Below are 19,805 nucleotides of genomic sequence, written 5' to 3' on the forward strand. Positions count from 1 at the left end.
CACGGGAATCAATAAACAATCACTAATTACCCGAATCACTAACAATTCTATGAACCCTAGATCATACTCATGATCTCACGTACCCAAACTAGGGTTTTTTCCACCATCGATAATTACCCATTCTATTACGTTCTACGGATTGAAAAACGAATTCGGGGAGTGAAAAGCTTACCTTTAGCTTCAAGAATGGTGGAAAAATGTCCGTCTGGGGTTCATTCCTTAGCTCTAAAAATTGAAAAGTTCAGAATGAGGTTGTTTAGGGGTTTATTTACGACTTTAAGTCCTGTCTGGCCCGCCACAGCGGCCCTCACCACACTACAGCTACCCCGGCAGAGCGACAAAATCCAGCGCTAAAGCGGCTTGCACAAAACAGTGAGCTATTTTAATAATTCCAAAATCCCCATTTCACAACACACCTCTAACCCACGACGCTTAGAAAATACCCTTCACGCTAAGATCGATTTCGGGAGTTCTACTCGCCCGAATTCAATTTCGTAAAGTTTTACGGATTCCTTAACGTGTTATCTAACCACTCATGTAACCAGAATTAGAAATAAACCCCCCGATCGTTACCAGATTTCCCTACACCTTAAAGACTCCAATTTCATCCAAATCTGGACTAGGTTGGGAAAATCCAAATACTACGGAAAAAAAATTCGGCCCCAAATTTTCCCCTGTTGGCTTCTGTATAACGACGGAAGCCGGTTGTTACATAAGATTATTCTTTAATTCAATCACATCATGGGAAAATATGGACAACTTTGGCGTATAAATACGCCTAAGATCATGTGCCATAAATTATGTCCCTCAAGGATTTTTCAGTAGAACATTTGTAACTAGATTATAACATTGAATCAGCAAATGTGTCTAACAATTGACTTAAATTATCTTTTCAAAGAGGATCATACTAATGATAATTTATTACAACTTATTTTCGAGTTGCTTATCATCTCTCCCCCTATTGTTAGAAAATCTAACATTCACCCAACTTTATTTGGGACTCGTCTTTGTGCATTTCATAATGGTAGAACAATTGAATAATATACCACACATTTAAATTTCTAGATGAGAATTATTTAGTTCCTGACCTTAACCATATGTGGTAGAGGAACTTTGTTGGCTTGGTATGTACAAGTGTTGCTACATTTTAAAAACACACTCATAACAAATTTCTTTTGAGAGTTTTGTTCTCATAACTAATGGTTTAGTTATAACTGGAGACATATATTTTATTCTTAAATCAGTTGGATATAAACCAACATCATCATTATAATTTTATAACTTGAAATATGCTCTTCATTCAACAATTCGAGCAAACAACCTTTGCAAAAAACAAATTGCAAGTTGATATCAAATCACATGTGATCATAACATAGATATATCTATTAAAATCATATAGTAAACAGTCTCCATGGCAGGTGAATGAGCCCATATTCACCTTTTTATATATTTTAATAATTCAGGAAATACAATCTCAACCTTAGTTGGTACAATGATAATTTTATTATGAGAACAAACAATACAAGAGAATTTTTTGAAGAATTTATTATTTCTTCAATATATATAACCACATAAATTCTCAATTATTTTCGTATCATATTTGAATCAAGATGGTCAACCGGCCATGCCAACTGATATTTATTTCAGTAAACTTCTAGTTTAATTTTGCATGTGATTCTAGCATCATGCTCATGATATTTATGTACCACAAACAATAAAAATCCACTTTTGTTATAGTAGTATGAAGATCTTAAATCTTTCCATATTAAATAGTCTCAATATAATTTTTTTGACTCTTTTTATTTTAAACTTAAAATGTTCCTTTCAAGATTTACTACAATTTCAATATTGTGAGCAATTTTAATTCTTTTGGGTAGTAATGCGTTGGTTCAACTAAGCTCACAATTAACATTGGATATTACGACATATTTATAACATTATTTGTGTGGTGAACATCTCCTTCAAGGAGAAATTTATATCATTAGTGTCATGGTCAAAATCATTACAAGCAAAACTTGTTTCTTGATTTTTGTCATTAATATCTCCTCCTCCTCTCTTTTTTTCAACATCTGATTTTTTTTTATTTGACGTACAAGATACATAATCAATGATAAATTTTTACAATCAATAATTTTTACTTTTGGTCATGCCCACAATCTTACAGACAAGAATTATTTCTTTCTTTTGTCCTTTTGGTAGTTTATAATTAAACATACCACAATATTTGTGATGTACTAAAAATACTTTATCAGTGACCATTTATATCAAAATAAAATTTCCTTATTTCTCTCAAACTTCCCGTAGAGGTGAGTTGTGATATTTTTTTTCAATCATACATGAGCGTGTTGTTATTCATAATTTTCATCATTTGTTGACACAATCACTTTTAAGAATGGTCGAGCATTCACGATGTATATCACAAGTTATATTCTCTTCAAGAAATTGACTAATCACCACTTTATCTTCTTTTTCTTTGATGGGGGATTTTTTAACTTATTAAGTTATTAGATCGCACAACAACCATGTGTCTTTTTCTTTTTCATCAGATAAGTATTTTTTTTCTTAGTCATCATTATATCATTAATATAGTGTGTCAGGACTTGAATCTAACGTCTTATCCATAAGAAGGCGTATTAGGCCATAATTTGGTGTGACTTAACCCAACATTATATTATCATAGTGCATCAGAATTTAAATTCATTGTTTTATTATGTATTATTCCTTTTAGTATGATAGGCCTTGAATCTATCATCATAACTTCAATCAATGGCATAATAGGCCATGGTGCTGCGAAACTCAACCACGGACCTTTAAGTTATTATCACTTTATAATGATATGCATAATTGAATTAAACTTCGATTAAACATAAATATAATCAATATGTAAAAGCTAATCAATTACACTTGACAAATCTTAACAAATCATAAAATGTTGACAGCTTTAAGTAGTCAACAACCTCACCATTAGTGACATAAATAGGATAAAGGCTTTCTGCAATTGATAACAATTTTTTCATTTGGATTTTGCAGAATTACAATAAAATTCTGAAAGTTTTGAGGAAAACATTTTGTTTTCTTTTGATTCAGATTTAAAACCTTTTATGTTGTTAAAGTGGTAAAAGGGTTGATGGGTTTATAAAAGGCATTCTTGGATGGTGTTTTGGATTTGGCATGAAGGGAGATAAGCCAAAGAGATATTCATATTATTCATCAATAAACTTTCAAAACCTTCATGTTGTGTGTATTTTTCCATTATGTACTATCAATGTCCTTTTATAGGCATTATTACTTGGAGTAGTGAAGGATTTAAACTCGGAGATTTATGCGGAATTATACATACCTTCTTGTTATAGGATCAAGTGCTATCACCACCAATTGCCTAAGCAGTTTCTTACAAGATCACTATGGAGTCTTGTATTGTTTTTCACAATAACTACACTCTTTATCTAAGGAACTCTTTTCTTGTGTTGTTTGTGTTGTTTGTGGATGACCCCAAGTCTTCCCTTTTATAGGACAAGGTTAAGACTTATAACTCTTATTCATTCAAGAGTTACATCACCCCTTATCCTATAACTCCCACTCCATTCAAGAATACATAACTCTTCTTCTTTTACTATAGGGAGTTATTTAGTGGAGTTGTAACTTACATCATTAATGAAGCAAGTTACTAGGCAACCCATCAATGGGTGTATCTATTTCCAACATCTCCCACTCACACATGATGGGATGAAACACATAGGGCTTTAATTTGAAAAGTAAATTCCTTTAGACATTCATACCAAGTGTATTGTCGTGACCGCTCAGACACTAAGTTTGGGAGCTCTTTTTTCTAGATCAACATAAGAGACTACCACCCTTTTATGATCATTTATGATATATTATCATGTCATATAAAGTGCCTTAGATGCCCCAGACATGTCTATATACACATATGGCTTCTTTTAACCCTCTTTCCATTTTCAATTTTCATATGCCTTGTGTCCATACTTATGATGCTAACTAAAATAGGCTTCATAATGGACTGGTCTCAAACACAAGCATAATGTGTATATATTTGACACGATCTTCCTTTCGCCCACATATCACTAAGATTAGGATTAATTGCTTTCCTAGCATTACTCATTCAGGTCGTATTTTCATAACCTTTAGATTCATACTAAAGTAGCATACACTAACCCATCACCTCATGATATTGTCAAAGTCATAAGGGCACTAGTGGAAAAAAAAACTTTTCAAGGTCTCACATAAAAGTGAAGTAGGGTGTATTCACTTACCTTTCAATTTGCGGTAATGAAGCACATGCAATATGAAATGCATGTTACAGTGTGCCTCTGATTCCATCAGAGTGTATGTCGATTTTCATTTCTTCACACTGTACAAATCTTGGTCCAAGTAAATCATTTACTTGACCTGAGTTCTACCACTCTATTGTACTTTTAGAGGAGATCTCACATCTGGCTACAAGTATTATGGGTAGTGGGAATCCATAATTTCGATCCTTTTTTACATTTCTCTTGGATCTCATCCTAGTCTTTTACTAGGGCGACTTTAAATAATATGTTCTTAATCGAAGGTGCCACATATATTAGCTAACCTTTTTTAGTGTTAAGAAACACATATGTCTCATCTTGGCTCACTTTCCATAAGCGCCCAAGGCGGTTGCTCATGTGAGGAAGCCAACCTTATCAACTTGTACGACATACTCTAATATTGTGAATGTGCTAATCAATAATAATGTATGAAATAACCATAAAAAAAACATCAAAAAGATATTCATACATTAGGATCAAGATGTTCAAATAAGGAAATATATCATTTTACATCCCACGCAAGCCTAGAGATTTCACATGTTTAACAAAGACATCTCTAGGTATTGGCTTTGTTAAGGGATCCGCTACCATCTTGTGTGTAGAAATGTAATGTAAAGCGGTTTCCTTACGTGCTATGATGTCTCTAACAAAATTATACTTTCTATCTATGTGCTTAGTCTTACTATGATACTTAGGGTCTTTAGTATATGCCATTGCTGCTTGGCTATCACAAAAAAAATTGCATTGCATCCATTGACATGCCAATGATCCCTAAGTGTTCCATGAACTTAGCCATACAGCTTCTTGTACTGTTGTAGAGCATGCAATGAACTCTGCTTCCATAGTTGATAAAGCTATACATGTTTGTTTCTTGCTACTCCATGAAATGGTACCATTGTTAAGCAAAAAAACATAACCAGAAGTGGACTTTCTTTCATCTATGTATCCACCCCAATCAGCATCAGAGTAGCCCCCAACTGTAAGTCACTTCCTTGATAACATAATTTGTAATCAACAGTGCCCCTTAAGTATCTCAAGATTCTCTTAACAGCTTTCCAATGTGTTTGTCCTGGATTGGATTGATAACGGCTAACAAGACCCGCTGCATAACAAATATCGGGACGTGTACACAACATTGCATACATTCAACTCCCAATTTCACTTGAATATGGGACCCTCTTCATGGCATCTTTTTCAATTTGAGTTTTGGGACATGTTTCAAGGCTTAAATTTTCACCTTTAGCTACAGGGGTGTCTATTGATTTACAGTCTCTCATCCTGAATCGTTCAAGAATTCTTTCAATGTATGATTCTTGTGATAAAGTTATTAAATTCTTAGGGAGATTTCTATGAATTTTAACTCCAAGGATGAATTCTGCTTCTCCCATGTCCTTCATTTCAAAATTTAGGGACAACCAACTCTTTATAGCCTTTACAAAAGTAAGACTATTTCCAGCTAATATATGTCATCCACATAAAGGGAATATCATAAAATCAGTTTCAGACCGCTTCATATACACACAATGGTCTTCATCGATCATATTAAAGTTGCAAGACGTAATAGCGTGATGAAATCTTAAGTACCATTGTCTATATGATTGTTTAAGTCCATAAATAGACTTTTTGAGCTTGCAAACTTTGCGCTCTTGACCATTTTGGATAAAACCTAATGGTTGTTCCATATAAATTTCTTCATCTAGTTCTCCATTGAGAAATGTCGTCTTTACATTCATTTGATGTAACTCCAAGTTCATACTTGCAACTATAGCTAAAATCAGTCTAATAGAGCTAAATCTCACAACGGGAGAGAAAGTATTTTCATAATCAATGCCCTCTTGTTGTGTGTACCCCTTAGCCACCAAACGATCTTTGTAGCGTTCAATTACACCATCCGCCTTTCTTTCAATATTGAGAACCCATTTATTCCCAATTGTCTTTCGACTTGGCGGAAGATCAACCAAATCCCAAACATGATTTGTCCTCATGGACTCCATTTCCTCTTTCATTGCTTTTATCCACTTATCCTTAGTAAGGCCTGAAAAAGCCTTTTGAACTGAATTAGCCTCTTCATCATCTTGCGGAGTAACTATTAATGTTTCCCCTTCGATATGAAATCAACGTCGGGGTATAGTTCCTCATGTACTCTTCCACACATGTGTCTCTTGTGGAATATTCTCTAAATGAGTAATTCTCCCACTTTGATCAGCAAGAGAAGGTACAATTTCTTGTTCCTCACTTCTTTGATCTTGAAGATTTTCTTGATGATCCACAACTTCATAAAATGACACAGTTCTATCAATATCACCCTTACTAGGAAATTCAGTCTCTAAAAAATGTGGCATCTCGTGACTCAAACTTTGTTATACTTCCATCTTCATTTTCTCCTATGAAGATATAACCCTTTGATTGCTTTGAATAGCCAATGAAGATGCATTTCTTGCCCCTAGGGCCTAACTTCCCATAGTTATGAGAAGAATCATGCACGTATGCGGCAAACCCCAGGGTCGCAATATATTTAAGTCAGATTTTCTACCCGTCCATAATTCATAGGGTGTGGAAGCAACGGACTTAGAGGGCACACGGTTAAGCACAAAAGCTGCAGACATCAATGCGTCTCCCCAAAAAGAAATTGGCAAGTTAGCATGCGCCATCATAGACCTAACCATCTCAAGCAAAGTTTTATTTCTTCGCTCAGCTACTCCATTTTGTTGAGGAGTGTATGAAATTGTTAATTGTCTTACAATTCCTTTTTCATCACATAGATCCTTAAATTGATCTGATAGATACTCACCCCCACGATCAGTTCTTAAAGCTTTTATTCTTAACTTTAATTGATTCTCCACCAAATTCATAAATTGTCTAAAGCATTCCATTGCTTCTGACTTATGGGAGATCAAATAAACATGACCGTGACGAGTATAATCATCTATAAATGTGATGAAATATGAGGCTCCATGCCTCTCCCTCACACTCATAGGACCACATATATCTGAATAGATGAGTTGCAATGGACACTCAGCTCTAGTTCCCTTTCCAAATGGTTTTCTAGTCGATTTTCCTGCTAGACAATGTTCACATATTGACATTTTCAATTTTTAGTTAAGGACCCCCAACAATCCTTCCCTTTGCCAATCTATTCATTCTTTCAAGGCCTATATGTCCTAGTCTAGCATGCCAACTATTTATATCTAAAATTGGAGTTGTTGTTAAAGCAAAACAACCATGATTATTAGATATATAACTAAAATCACAAATTGTGTCCAACACAATAAAACCATAAAAAAGGTAACCAGAACCATAATATTTAGTGCCATAAATAATGTCAACAGAATTATTGTGAAAATTCACACTGGAACTTAATTTAAGAAGAGAAACAACTGAAACTAAATTCCGCCGAATGTCTGGAACACATAAGACATTATGTAGGAGAAGGATTCGTCTACCTTGCAACTCTAGTTTGCATATTCTGATCCCTTTCACTTCAATTGATGCATTGTTTCCTACATAAAGCCATCTGCTCCTGGAAGGCAGTCTGCGGTATTCAAGAAATGATCCTCTATCTCTAGCTATGTGGTATGTGGCTACTGAGTCAACAGTCCACAAAGTATTAGCATCTGCCATTAATGCAGTACTAGAGACATAAGCAAAATATGGAGTTTTAGTGCATGATGTTACCTTATTCTGCTCCAGGCAATCCGGCACAAAATGACCCATCTAGTGACAAGAATAACACTCCACTTTGGCCATATCAATCTTCTTAGCACCACGTTTTCCTCTCTTCTTAAATTGAGATTTATCCTTCTGATTTGACTTATCAGACCCCTTTTTCTTCCATGCTTTCTTGTTCTTGTTCTTTTGCTTAGGATTAGAAGTCCCAGCAGATTCAGCTAGAAAAGCTTGATCAGTTGCTTTAGAAGCCTCACGACGCTCATCTTCAAGAACAAGATGGTGCTCAATGTCTTCAAAAGACTTGATGCTTTCATTGTGGGTCATATGAATTTTCATATATTCCCAACTAGCACGAAGAGATCTTATAACAACTTGCACTTTTTGTTCATCAGAAAGTTTATGACCAGCTGATTTTAGTTCTCGTATCATATTTGATATCTCTCTTAAATGTTGTCTTATTGATGAATTAGGGCGGAGTCTATAGGTGTCAAACTTAATGGTCAACCTCCTAAGTTTTGTAGCAGAAGTGCCACCAAACTTATCTTTCAGTGCTATCCACATGGCTTGGGCCGTTGGATAAGATTTGAACTCACACATAAGATCATCAGCCATACTACTCAGCAACGTTATGCGAGCAATAATATTTTTCTTCTTCCAGACTTGAAAAGTCTCAATATTTCTCTCATGTTGTTTGGTGTCTTCACCCGCCGGCTCAACCATCACATGGTTTAGGGTCTCCAAAACCTCTTGCTCTTCAAGAATGTATTGAATCTTACGGTGCCAAATGTCATAATTATCACCATTTAATTTTTCACCCTTATTCAATTAAGCAATAATAGTCTTTGAAGCCATTTTATAAACTTATCTTCTTGTTATAAGATCAAGTGCTATCACCACCAATTGCCTAAGCGGTTTCTTACAAGATCACTATGTAGTCTTGTATTGTTTTTCACAACAACTACACTCTTTGTCTAAGGAACTCTTTTCTTGTGTTGTTTGTGTTGTTTGTGGATGACCCCAAGTCCTCCCTTTTATAGGACAAGGTTAAGACTTGTAACTCTTATTCATTCAAGAGTTACATCACCCCTTATCCTATAACTCCACTCCATTCAAGAATACATAACTCTTATTCTTTTACTATAGGGAGTTATTTAGTGTAGTTGTAACTTACTTCATGAATGAAGCAAGTTACTAGTCAACCCATCAATGGGTATATCTATTTCCAACATCATAGTGCTACATTAACAAGGCGAAGCCATTCATGACATCCACCAAATAATATATTTACAATAATTTTTAATTTTAGGTCCTTTTTACATAAGGTCTTCATTTTTGCACATAAAATATCTAAACAGTTATTTTCTTCTGTTAAATTTATAAGTATTCATTTGCTATATCATTTATATTTGGCATAATACATAAACACACTCCTTAACTTGACTTCAGAAGAGATGTGGCCAAGTAGACACTTAGATTTATATAAGATTGAACATGTGGGCACATGTATCCTACATGACAATTCGTATGTACACTCGAACTAATTTATATTATGTCATGTAGAATGTTTGTCTACTTATTCAACTTCATTCACCTTTAAATGCACATAGATGTCACCTTAAAACAAGTTAAAAAGTTGGTTTATGTATTATACCTTTATGTATTTTGATGTGATAAGACATAAGTACCCCCTAAACTATGATCGAAATTTCACCGACACACCTTAACTTAACTCGGGTCCTATTACCCCCCCCCCCCCCTCCCCCAACCTCGATTTTTCTATATTTTCATGCACCTTCAACAAGTAAAGTTGTTTGTGTGTATAACACGCGCCGCCACGTGTGTATATATATATAATTCAATTTTAAATTTTTATATTTTTAAGTTGTTTTTTCTTAAAGAATATTCTTATTTTATTTATTTTGTATTTAAATTAAGTTACTACACATAATTTTCAAAAAGAATTGTCTTATATTTAAACTCTTTTTTTTCATTTCTTAACTTCATTCATTGTTTTTTCTCTCTTTTTCTCTATTGATTTTATTTATCAAACCCAACGAATTTCCATTACAATTTTAAATTTATTTCATAAAAAATCACAAAACCCATTTATTTTTCTTGAAGCTTCATCAAGCTTATTAATGAAGTTTTTCAATTTTTCAAAACTCACTGTCACCCTTCACATTAGCTCATACAAAATTCAAAAAATACTCACGAAATTGATATTTTAGGGTGGAAATGTAGAAAACGAAAAGAACTACAAGTGGTCTTGATTTGCTGCAAAAGAAGAAATTTTTGAGAAAATATTTAGGGGTGGTGCAGTAAGAAGAAGAACGGAGTGAAAATAGTGGGTGAATCAATAAAAGAAAGAAAAGAAGGGAATGAGAAGAAGAATTTGGTTTGGGTTTGATGGAGGGAGGGGCAGTGGCGTCTCTATGAAGAAGTTGACTTCCCATTCTTCTATTTTTTGGCGTTCTTTTTTTTTTTTTAATGATGTTTAATATAAAATATTATACTCACTCGCCTTAACACGCATGGAATTACCCATTATTCCAAGTCAGCAATATTGGTGCCACATGTATTCAGTCAATGGTCAAAGGTGTTTAAAATATTGTGTTTTAGTAAGTATAAGGATTCAGTTGACAAAGTCATAAGTACATGGGTTCAACTTACAAACGGAACCAAGTATAAGGATCACTTAGATCATTCCGCTTAAGGATAAATATAACTCTTTTCTAAGAGTACAAGGGCAAATATGACCCTCTTCCGAATTTAAAAAGAACATGTGTCCAATTTTTTGGTTTTCACTTGCCTTCAAGAGAGCGTGCACACTCTATACCCGTCAGTTTTTGGGGTGTTTATTCTATTTTAAAATAGTTTAGAAGGGTAACAAAACCTTAATTAAGTTTAAATATATCGCTGAAATTTCGACCATAGTTTAGAGATAGTTATACATCATCTCTATTTTGATTTATAAAGTTGCACTAGTCTGCTATTCCAAGTACATTTCAGTTAGCTTCTTTATTTGAGAAACTTTCTTTTACTTTTGTATGAATTTATTGACCCCTTAACCTAAAACTAAAAGTCCCATTAGCAAAACGACCCGTGGTTGAAATGTTTTGAAAGCAATAGCCATAAACTATCATTGCATTGAAACTGACTTAGGAAGAGTTAATGTTTGTGTGAAAGAAAATTCATCCTTAATTAAACTTTATATAAAACATAAAATTGACATGGTATAAAAATGGTAATTTAAAGTAGTCCAAGTAATCTCATAATCTTCGATATAAATTTTTGCTCAAGTCTTTACGAGATCACTTGTCCGAACTTTAAACTGAGGGCAAATAAAAGCTGAGAAAAATAAATATAGCATTCTTGTCTATCGATTACACTTTAAGGAACCTGTCAAACCAATTGCTTGCTTCATTTACCATCAGTGGAGTCATTTGATGACCAATACCAGCTTGAGCTATCACCTGAAATGTTACAACAAACAAAAAATTCAAAAATGGCCACCTAAAGTACTGGAAAAAGAAGTTATATGTACAAACATTAACGTTTTCAACTTCCTAAGACAATTTTACAATCTTGAATAACATTGTACCTTGAAATTAAGTGGACAGTCAGCATCTGCACAAGCTTTACGAACACTTGACATTGGAATAACAAGTCCAGCAATTGGACAACGAGGATCTTCCTCTCCTACGTATCACAAATGTAGAGTTATCTTCCGGTTATCAGCACAAATTTTGAAATGTACATACATTCTGATAATTTGTGTACTAAATGGCGATGGCATGAAATATCACAAATCGTATGAACAAATAGATCGTACCATTCAAAATCAGCAAAGGGCGTGGTGCAATGACCGGCACTGTATATGGTGAATCAAATTGAGAAGCCAAACCTGGAGCAATTCTGTCCCAGACCTGCTCATGTATTCTAATTAACGTCAAATAGAAATCTGTTTGATGAATATTATCATGAGAAGTTAACTTCTTATGCTACATTTTAGAAACTGATAACTATAACACAATGATCAAGTCGCTTGCAAATAGGCCAGAAAGGGTACTAGAAGGATGAAATCCTGACCTTCTCAACCACTTCTTTGTCAATTTCATTCTTGCCTAAATCGGAACCTGCTTCTGAAAGGACAAACAAATGATATCTCTGGTATGTTAAAACCCACATAAACAACACTAATTAGAAGCTGATAAAACCAATTACAAGTTATAAACTGGTTTGTGTCACCTTCAAACACATCTTTGATACTGTCAACTCTTCCCTGCCATCGATCATGCTCAATAGCCCACCGAAATCCCTGCAACCTCATCACAAGATCTCCTATTGATATATCCACAACTCTTTCCTTATCTTCACACAAACTAATACTCAAGTAAGGGTCACCTGAACTCCGATTATAGGAACAACCACTGAATAACGAGTGTCGGCAAATGCAGCAAACCATGCATGCATACCTGCAACACAGAACATATATGAACTTCACATATTTACAAAACAGCTAGATATTGCATGTAAAGTGACTCGCCTAACCTCCCAGTGATTCACCAGTAATTCCTATCCTTGACGAGTCAATATCTTCCCTCTCTGTTAGATAATCCGCCAGTTTTATCAAGTCCCACACCTTTGCAGAGAAGTACTATTTTCAGAGGCTAGATATTGGATAATAAGTGCTGCGGTTTGAGACTGAAAACTGTCTTATCAACAACAAATCTCCGTTTCCTTACCGTATCATATATGAAAGGCATTGTATCACCTTTTTTCCATGACGATATAAGGGCCTGCATTGTATAAAAGAGCAGTAAGGCTGATCAACTCAATCAAATAGTAGCATCCAAGCATTTAACGTAAAGAAAATAGAACGGCAAGTGCAGAACAATTGTGCATACTATAAATTTAGGACAGTGCACCAATAGCCTATTGGACCTGAGTGTACTTTTTTGCCTGAGAAGATAACCAAGAGTAAAACTGAAGCAAAGAGCAAATGCACCTGTTCTTACATCACGATATGTTGTCATATTGGTGGCACGTTCTCCATGGTATCGAGAATCAATTGCTACAGCTATGTATCCCCTCGAAGCATATGCCTGAATCCAAAAAAGAAAAAAGAGAATCGTACATAGAATTGTCATTCATTTCTTCTGCTCGATGGTGATATGGGGAGTACTTTTAAGAAAACAGAATATCACCTGAAGCAATGGCCGTAACCACTCTTTACATTTGTTTGTACTATGCAGGAAGACAATAGCTGGCCTCTTTTTCTTATTGGTTTCCTTCATGCTCAATACCAAGAAAGGCAACCGTCCTTGCTCTCCTTCCTGGAAATAGTGAGTTCATGCGCAATACTTATAGATGAGACATTGAGAACATTACTTCTGAAGAATGAGTATTCCAAACATTTATCTTCATTCAATTCATCTGATTCTTCTTGTAATAAAAGAATTATAATTGATGCAGCCACTTCATTTGACTGCTTATGCTCAGTCTTTTTTAATTATCGCTGAACCTTTGACACTCTTATTTACTTTTCAAACACCATTGAGGCACTCCAGTCCAAATATAGTGAAATGAATAGTGAGGATTCAGATAACCGACCATAATTGGACATATGTTTAGGTCATTGCACCTTGTTGTTGATGATACGGTTCCTTACATATATGCTTCACACTGCTATTAGTTATCATATTTATCTCCGCTACCATTTTTTCATTTAGTTACTACTTTGAGTTGCTTCACGTGAGTTGAGTGTCTTCCAGAGACACTCTCTCTACCTTCAAGAGGTAGTGATAAGGCTTGTGTACACTCTACCCTCCCCAGATCCCACTTTGTGGGATTTCACTGGGTATGTTGTTGTTGTAGTTGCTTAAAGCATAGTCGTTTTTGTTTTATAGAGAAAATCCAGTTGACACAATATTACTCTCTTTAGACTTCATACATAAGAGAAGTGAAAACTTCAAGCAAAACAACTGGTAAAAAAGTTCTATCCCAACTAATATGATTAAGGGATCAAAGCAAAATATTCGATCTCTTGGTATATACTTTTTTCCTACACATTAGGGGAGGGAGGAAAGGGGAACACTGAATATTTCTACTTTCATTAACACTTATGATGGGGAAAAAAGGCACAATTAAAATTTATCCTATAGTCTGTTACCTTTGTAGAAATTATTTGCATTGAAGAAATCATATGAAGGAAATGAAAAAATAGAAATCATATAACCTCTGTGGTCAAGTAGAAATTTTGCTCCTGAAGAAGTTCCTTCATATTGGGAATATCTTCTTTAGGGCAAGATGCCATTACCTGTATTGACAAATATCATCTGTAAAAATGACGGAAAGTATGTGCAGAAACAAAAATATAAAGCTTGTGAAGGCGTTGTATGACCTCACTGAATATTGGCTTGGGAAATTCCTGATATAATGGATCATTCACAGGTTTACCAGGTATCACACAGAGTGGAACTGGAAGGAATTACATATAGGAAAATAACAACTTCTTTGATTAGTCTCAAGGAAGTAAGACAAGAATCCACCAAGTCTACCAAATAAGGAAAAAAACAAACTAATCTCAACAATCGACATGTGTAGTTGAAACAAGAAAATCCAGTAGCAGAGTGATATTGTTGGGTTAAGTGGCTGTGGGTCTTCAGACTACGTAACTATGAAAATGTACTAAGTTGTTTGGACTCTCCAAACATGTTGTCATACCATGTCAGATACTCCACAAATGCACTACTTTTGGAGGATCACCCACACCTGATGACATTTCTGAAGAGTCTGAGCATCATAGAAAATGTATGGAAGAAACACTTGCAACATAACCCATAAAGCCCAACTTTTACTTTATCTGTGTCCTCAATCTAGTTCACTAAGTGCCCCTCGTCGGGAAAGACTTTCTTTAACATCCAATAATAGTGAGAATATTGTGTTAAGTTACTATTGTGAAATTCCCCGCCAACCACCTTAGCAGATGAAAAAGTGAAGCACCATTTGACCTCCCCTACTTTGTCAATTACAGTCACCTCATCTATTCTATTCCCAAAAGTGCAGACAGATGGTCCTTTTTTCGAACTGTCTTGTTTTCAGGCCTCCACGGTAGTCGTCCAAGAAAAATTTATAGGACTACTTTTTCTAATTTTTTTAAAAAGTTGAAACTTAAAAAGAAGAATCACAAGTTTGATACAACCCATGCCAGCCTGCCCCCAAAATCAAAAATTGTCCACGCACCAGATGCTAAGCACTGGGTGTGAGGTGGAGTGTTAAAGAATAACAAAAAGTCCCACATTGGTGGTTAATGAGATGGATGGACTCCTTATAAGGCTTGAGCAATCCTCTTTGAGCTAGCTTTTGGGATGTGAGTTAGGCCTAAGACCTAATTTAACAAAAATCAAAATAAATAAACAACAAACACAAGTGCAAAAGGTGGATAGTCAATATATTTTGACTAGTTGCCAAAGAAAAGTGAAACAAATGCTCCCTCCTTTTCAATTTGTTTGTCTCACCTTCTGTTTTAGTTCATTTCAATACAAATTTTTTTCGACAACTCTTTAATTTTAATTTTCCTTATGTCATTTTTAAGGCCACAAAATTAAATAACCACTTTGGTACATTCTATATTTTTTTACTTTAAGTCATTTTTCTTAAATTTCGTGTCATATATATTGGTAACGAAACCTTCATCTTAAAGGTCTAAAGGTAAGCTACATAAGCACTATATTGATCTTTTTCTTCAAAAACACTCTTGATGCAGTAGTATCGCCCTTCGTAACAATCAAGACTGGTCAGTTCACCTGTCTATACAGTTGTCCATGTACTGTAGAAGATTCAGCAGCTACCGCCCCGCTTCTTCAGGTGGAACTCCAAGTTGAGGAGTTATTCGGAATGCTGTCAATATATCAGTATCCTTGATTTGATACTTAGTAGTATAATAAGTTAATTTTGTACAAGTCAAAATGGACAAACAAATTGAATTTGAGTGACTAATACACAGGCGCTCGCAAACGGAAAATACTTTGATGCCTTCATTACTCATCACCACAAAAAAAAAAAAAAAAAAAAGAAGAGAAAACATAGGTCATTCTGATAACACAAACAAATTAGAAAGTGCTTTTTGTATTTTTCAATTGTAATTTGTAATCTATAATTTTACCGAACAGAAAGCAATATATATAAAGAAAAAATGACCTTGAGGAGTACGACGGGTGCGAAGGAGGTGAAGAAACTGAGAGCGGAGGTTATGGACATCAATCGCCATTATTTTGTTCCTATTTTTTGAAACTCTGCCGTATGGTTGGGCGGACTGCATCTGTAATATGGATCCCACGTTTTTCACCAACATTGCTGCGCCCCTGATGGATGGATAAGAAAAAGGGAGACACCAGGCTCCTTACTCAATAAGTATGTTATTTCGGGCCGTTTGGTGTGATGGATAAGGAAATATAATTCTCCATAAATTTTTAGGTTTAATAATTATGATTGGGATAAGTTATCCTATTTACCTGTGGGTTGAAATATTAATTTTGGGATTACTTATCTCACGATAAAAATGTAAAATAACAAAAATACTCTCTTAAACTTTATTTTATAAACAAACAACTTATTTTCAGAAGATATTTTTGTAAATAAACAACTTAATGTTAGAAATTATGTCATACATATTTTTGACTATGACAAACCAAGCAACCAATCAAAATTAATCTCAGTATAACTAATTCATTCATAACTTATTTTATCATGATTTATCCCATCATAACTAATCTCAATATAATTTGTCTTCAAACCAAACGATCCCTTAGTACATTAGTATACATACTCATGCAATGTTATTTAATATATTGAATTTGCTAAGAATATAAGCAGGAAATTAACCATAATTTGAGTTCTCGTATAAGAATTATAAAATTCAAAATGACACGAATTGTTATCTTTTTTTAATTTTTGGATGAATCATTTTTTTTATTTCATGTCTGATTATAAACCGAATGGTCAAATTAAATCGAACCAAAAACGATAAATAGATATTAAATTTAATTTAATTTTAAAAATCAAATAAATTAATTTAATTATGATTGATAACGGATTCATGAACATCCCTACCTTAGTTCTCTGTCAAATTCGAGTTAAAGGAATTCGTACTGTTTGTTCTTCTTCTGAACAACAGTGCCAACAACTATGCCTATTACTCAATTAGGGCCGTTAATTAGTGATTTAAAAGGAGTAATGTTTGATTTTAACATGAATTTTTGTTTAAACATGTCACTTGAATTTTGTAAGTTTTTTGTTTTTCATAAATATACAAATTCTACGATTTGTGAAAATTATATAAATTCCTAAATGTTTATACAACTTACCAAATTAGTAAAAGTATAGTTAATATATAAGATATCAAAATATGTCAAGGCGCCACATTAATAGTTGTATATTTTCATGTTCCTTTTATAAATTAGTGTTCACAATTACGTGTTATTACAAACTTTTCAAACACATAATTTTACAAGAATTCACTAGTCAACAATAGTAGTAACTAACTATTTTTTAAATATAATTCTTCCACATATTACAACGATCTCTTCAAGTTAAAGATGAATATTCATTTTTACAAAATATAAATTTATGGGTCAACTTTTACATTTTACAATAATTGAAATCACAATTTAAAATTACATGTCCTACTTTTAAGAATTTGGATTTGAAATTATGATTTAAAGTTGAAGTTGAAATTTTGTGCAAATTTCATAAAAAGTGCTAATTTGAGATTTAACTACTCATATTTTTATATTTTTTTTCTTATTGTGTTCTAAGCTATTACAATCACAGGTTGTCTCCCGAGTAGCACTTGATTTGATGTCGCTCCATGACAAAGATTGACTTAGTTAGACGATTTATGGATCAAAGGATCCCTATAGTAATTATACATTTCCGTAGTTTATTCTTATTATTTAGGATTTCTGTCATTACCTTTATGAACTTGACATTTTACTCACACTTATACCTGGTTACATTATTCATTACCTCTGTGACATCTTCAATAGACATGTTGTTCAAGTCTTTACATGTTATGGTTCCGGCTAAGAACACCTTACATATATTAAAGATCATCTCTCGTCATTTTTTCAGCCTTTACATCAGTTAGTATTCTTACGATGGCAAAGAATGAATGCCCCAAAATAACTTGTGCATCCTAGTGCCAGCCTTAAAATCAAGAATTATAATATCAGTTGGAATCACGAAATTTCTCACTTTAATGAGCATAGCTTCAACTGTTTCGTTCGGAGCTATATGAGATATGTATGCTAATAATAAAGTGATGTTGTTTGGACGTGGTTTTCCCAAGTCAAGTGCCTTGAACATAGATAAGGGCATTAGTTGATGCTTGCTCTCAAATCACATAGAGTGTGTCCAACATCTCTTTAACCAATTTGTATAGAGAGGGTGAAACTCCCAAGACCCTCAAGCTTTTTGGGAAGCTTGCTAAAGATTACCTTTGAACTTCACTCTTCATTAAGTGCTACAGTTTCACTATCACCTAGGCGTCTTTTGCATGACACTATATCATGTACATATTTTGCATATTTCGACATGCATGTTTCTCAGTGCACCTATCCATTATGTTTATATGTAGTTGTTTAAAGATTTCGAAGAACCTGTTGAAATTTGCCTTCTCTTAGTTCTTTTCCAACCTCTGAAGAGTTGGTGGAGGACACTTTGGGATAGGTATTTTATGCAACAATGTCGTCTTCTTCATCATTAATTTCCAACTCTTCGCTACTAACTGAATCTCTTACGATCATATTCTCTTATTTTGTCCGTAGGTTTTTCATATATTTTCTCCTTTTGTAGTCTCTTAATCAATACAACATAATCTTTAATACTTGACTGCTTTGAGTTGTGGCAGTCATACATTGTCTCACAATAGTTCTTTCAGCTTTAAAACTAGTCACAGTGTCACTATAAAGAGTGCCCTTCTATCTTTGATTTATTGAAGCTAGCATTTAGCTCAGTTGTGCTTCAATCTGTTTAATGGAGGTGAATGATAGTTCATCACTTGTCCCATGATAGTGATGTCATTGCATAGTTTTTGCATGCCAGTCTTTATAGATTCAACTTTCTTGAGGATATGGAATTCCATTTTAGATCTCATGTCAGTATTCGTCTTTGACAGGCGATCAAGTATAACATTGGCCTCATCATAAGAATGGTTCATCAATGACCTTTTGCAACATTGAGGCCACATACTTGTTGACTGCATCTAGTGATCTATATGAGTTTTCTACCAACATATCATTTGGTAACTTATGGTTCAGACATTGAGCCACCTTCTTTTTAAATCTTAGTCAAGTCTCTTGGCAACTATCTCAAATTTCTTATCTTATCCGTAAGTTGAATACGTCTCTTTGGAGGAAAGAACCTCTCCAAGAATGTTATTGTGAGTTTTGCACATGTAGAGATGGATGCTTGAGGTAGCTTTCCTAACCATGTAGTTATTTCCCATGTCAGAGTGAATGGAAACAACCTTAAGGGTGGGTTAGGTATGTTTTCCTGGAAAACAAGTTGATTTTTGACTTATTTTCTCATGTTTAGTTGGTGAATAGAAAATATTTTCCGGAAAAGATTTTTAGTGTTTTATGTGAAAAATATTTTTGAGAAATATCTTTTATTTTTACTAGAGTAGAAAACAATTTTTGAAATTGAAAATATTTTTTAAAACAAACTTAAATTTTTTTTGGGGGGTGGGGGTAGGGAGTCGAGGGTATGGGTGAAAAATTGAAATTTTGAAGTTGAAAATATTTTTTAAAAACAAACTTAAAT

At 34.1% G+C, this 19,805-nt stretch overlaps 2 protein-coding genes across 3 annotated transcripts; both read right to left on the reverse strand.

Annotated features, from left to right (window-relative positions):
* Positions 1 to 8,024: 8,024 nt before the first annotated feature.
* LOC107059701 (uncharacterized) lies at positions 8,025 to 8,699 on the reverse strand. The gene has a single exon (XM_015306491.1). It carries the CDS (start codon positions 8,697 to 8,699, stop codon positions 8,025 to 8,027), a length of 675 nt encoding a protein of 224 aa, XP_015161977.1.
* Positions 8,700 to 11,153: 2,454 nt separating this feature from the next.
* On the reverse strand, positions 11,154 to 16,380 carry LOC102591511 (putative esterase YitV). Of its 2 annotated transcripts, XM_006342212.2 has the most exons (13): positions 16,182 to 16,380; positions 14,383 to 14,459; positions 14,218 to 14,298; positions 13,187 to 13,315; positions 12,998 to 13,084; positions 12,725 to 12,778; positions 12,531 to 12,621; positions 12,384 to 12,454; positions 12,228 to 12,297; positions 12,069 to 12,121; positions 11,812 to 11,905; positions 11,581 to 11,678; positions 11,154 to 11,452 (listed from the first exon to the last, which is right to left on the reverse strand). In XM_006342212.2, the coding sequence occupies exons 1-13, from the start codon at positions 16,333 to 16,335 to the stop codon at positions 11,363 to 11,365; spliced, it is 1,149 nt and encodes a 382-aa protein (XP_006342274.1). In that variant the 5' UTR covers positions 16,336 to 16,380; the 3' UTR covers positions 11,154 to 11,362. The 2 variants fall into 2 exon arrangements, with proteins under 2 accessions (XP_006342274.1, XP_015161962.1); XM_015306476.1 differs by lacking the exon at positions 14,383 to 14,459 and having other exon boundaries at positions 16,182 to 16,379.
* Between the last annotated feature and the right edge of the window lie 3,425 nt (positions 16,381 to 19,805).

Source organism: Solanum tuberosum, unplaced genomic scaffold (genome assembly GCF_000226075.1).
Source record: "Solanum tuberosum cultivar DM 1-3 516 R44 unplaced genomic scaffold, SolTub_3.0 scf00033, whole genome shotgun sequence".
In the NCBI taxonomy this organism is placed as follows: Eukaryota; Viridiplantae; Streptophyta; class Magnoliopsida; order Solanales; family Solanaceae; genus Solanum; species Solanum tuberosum.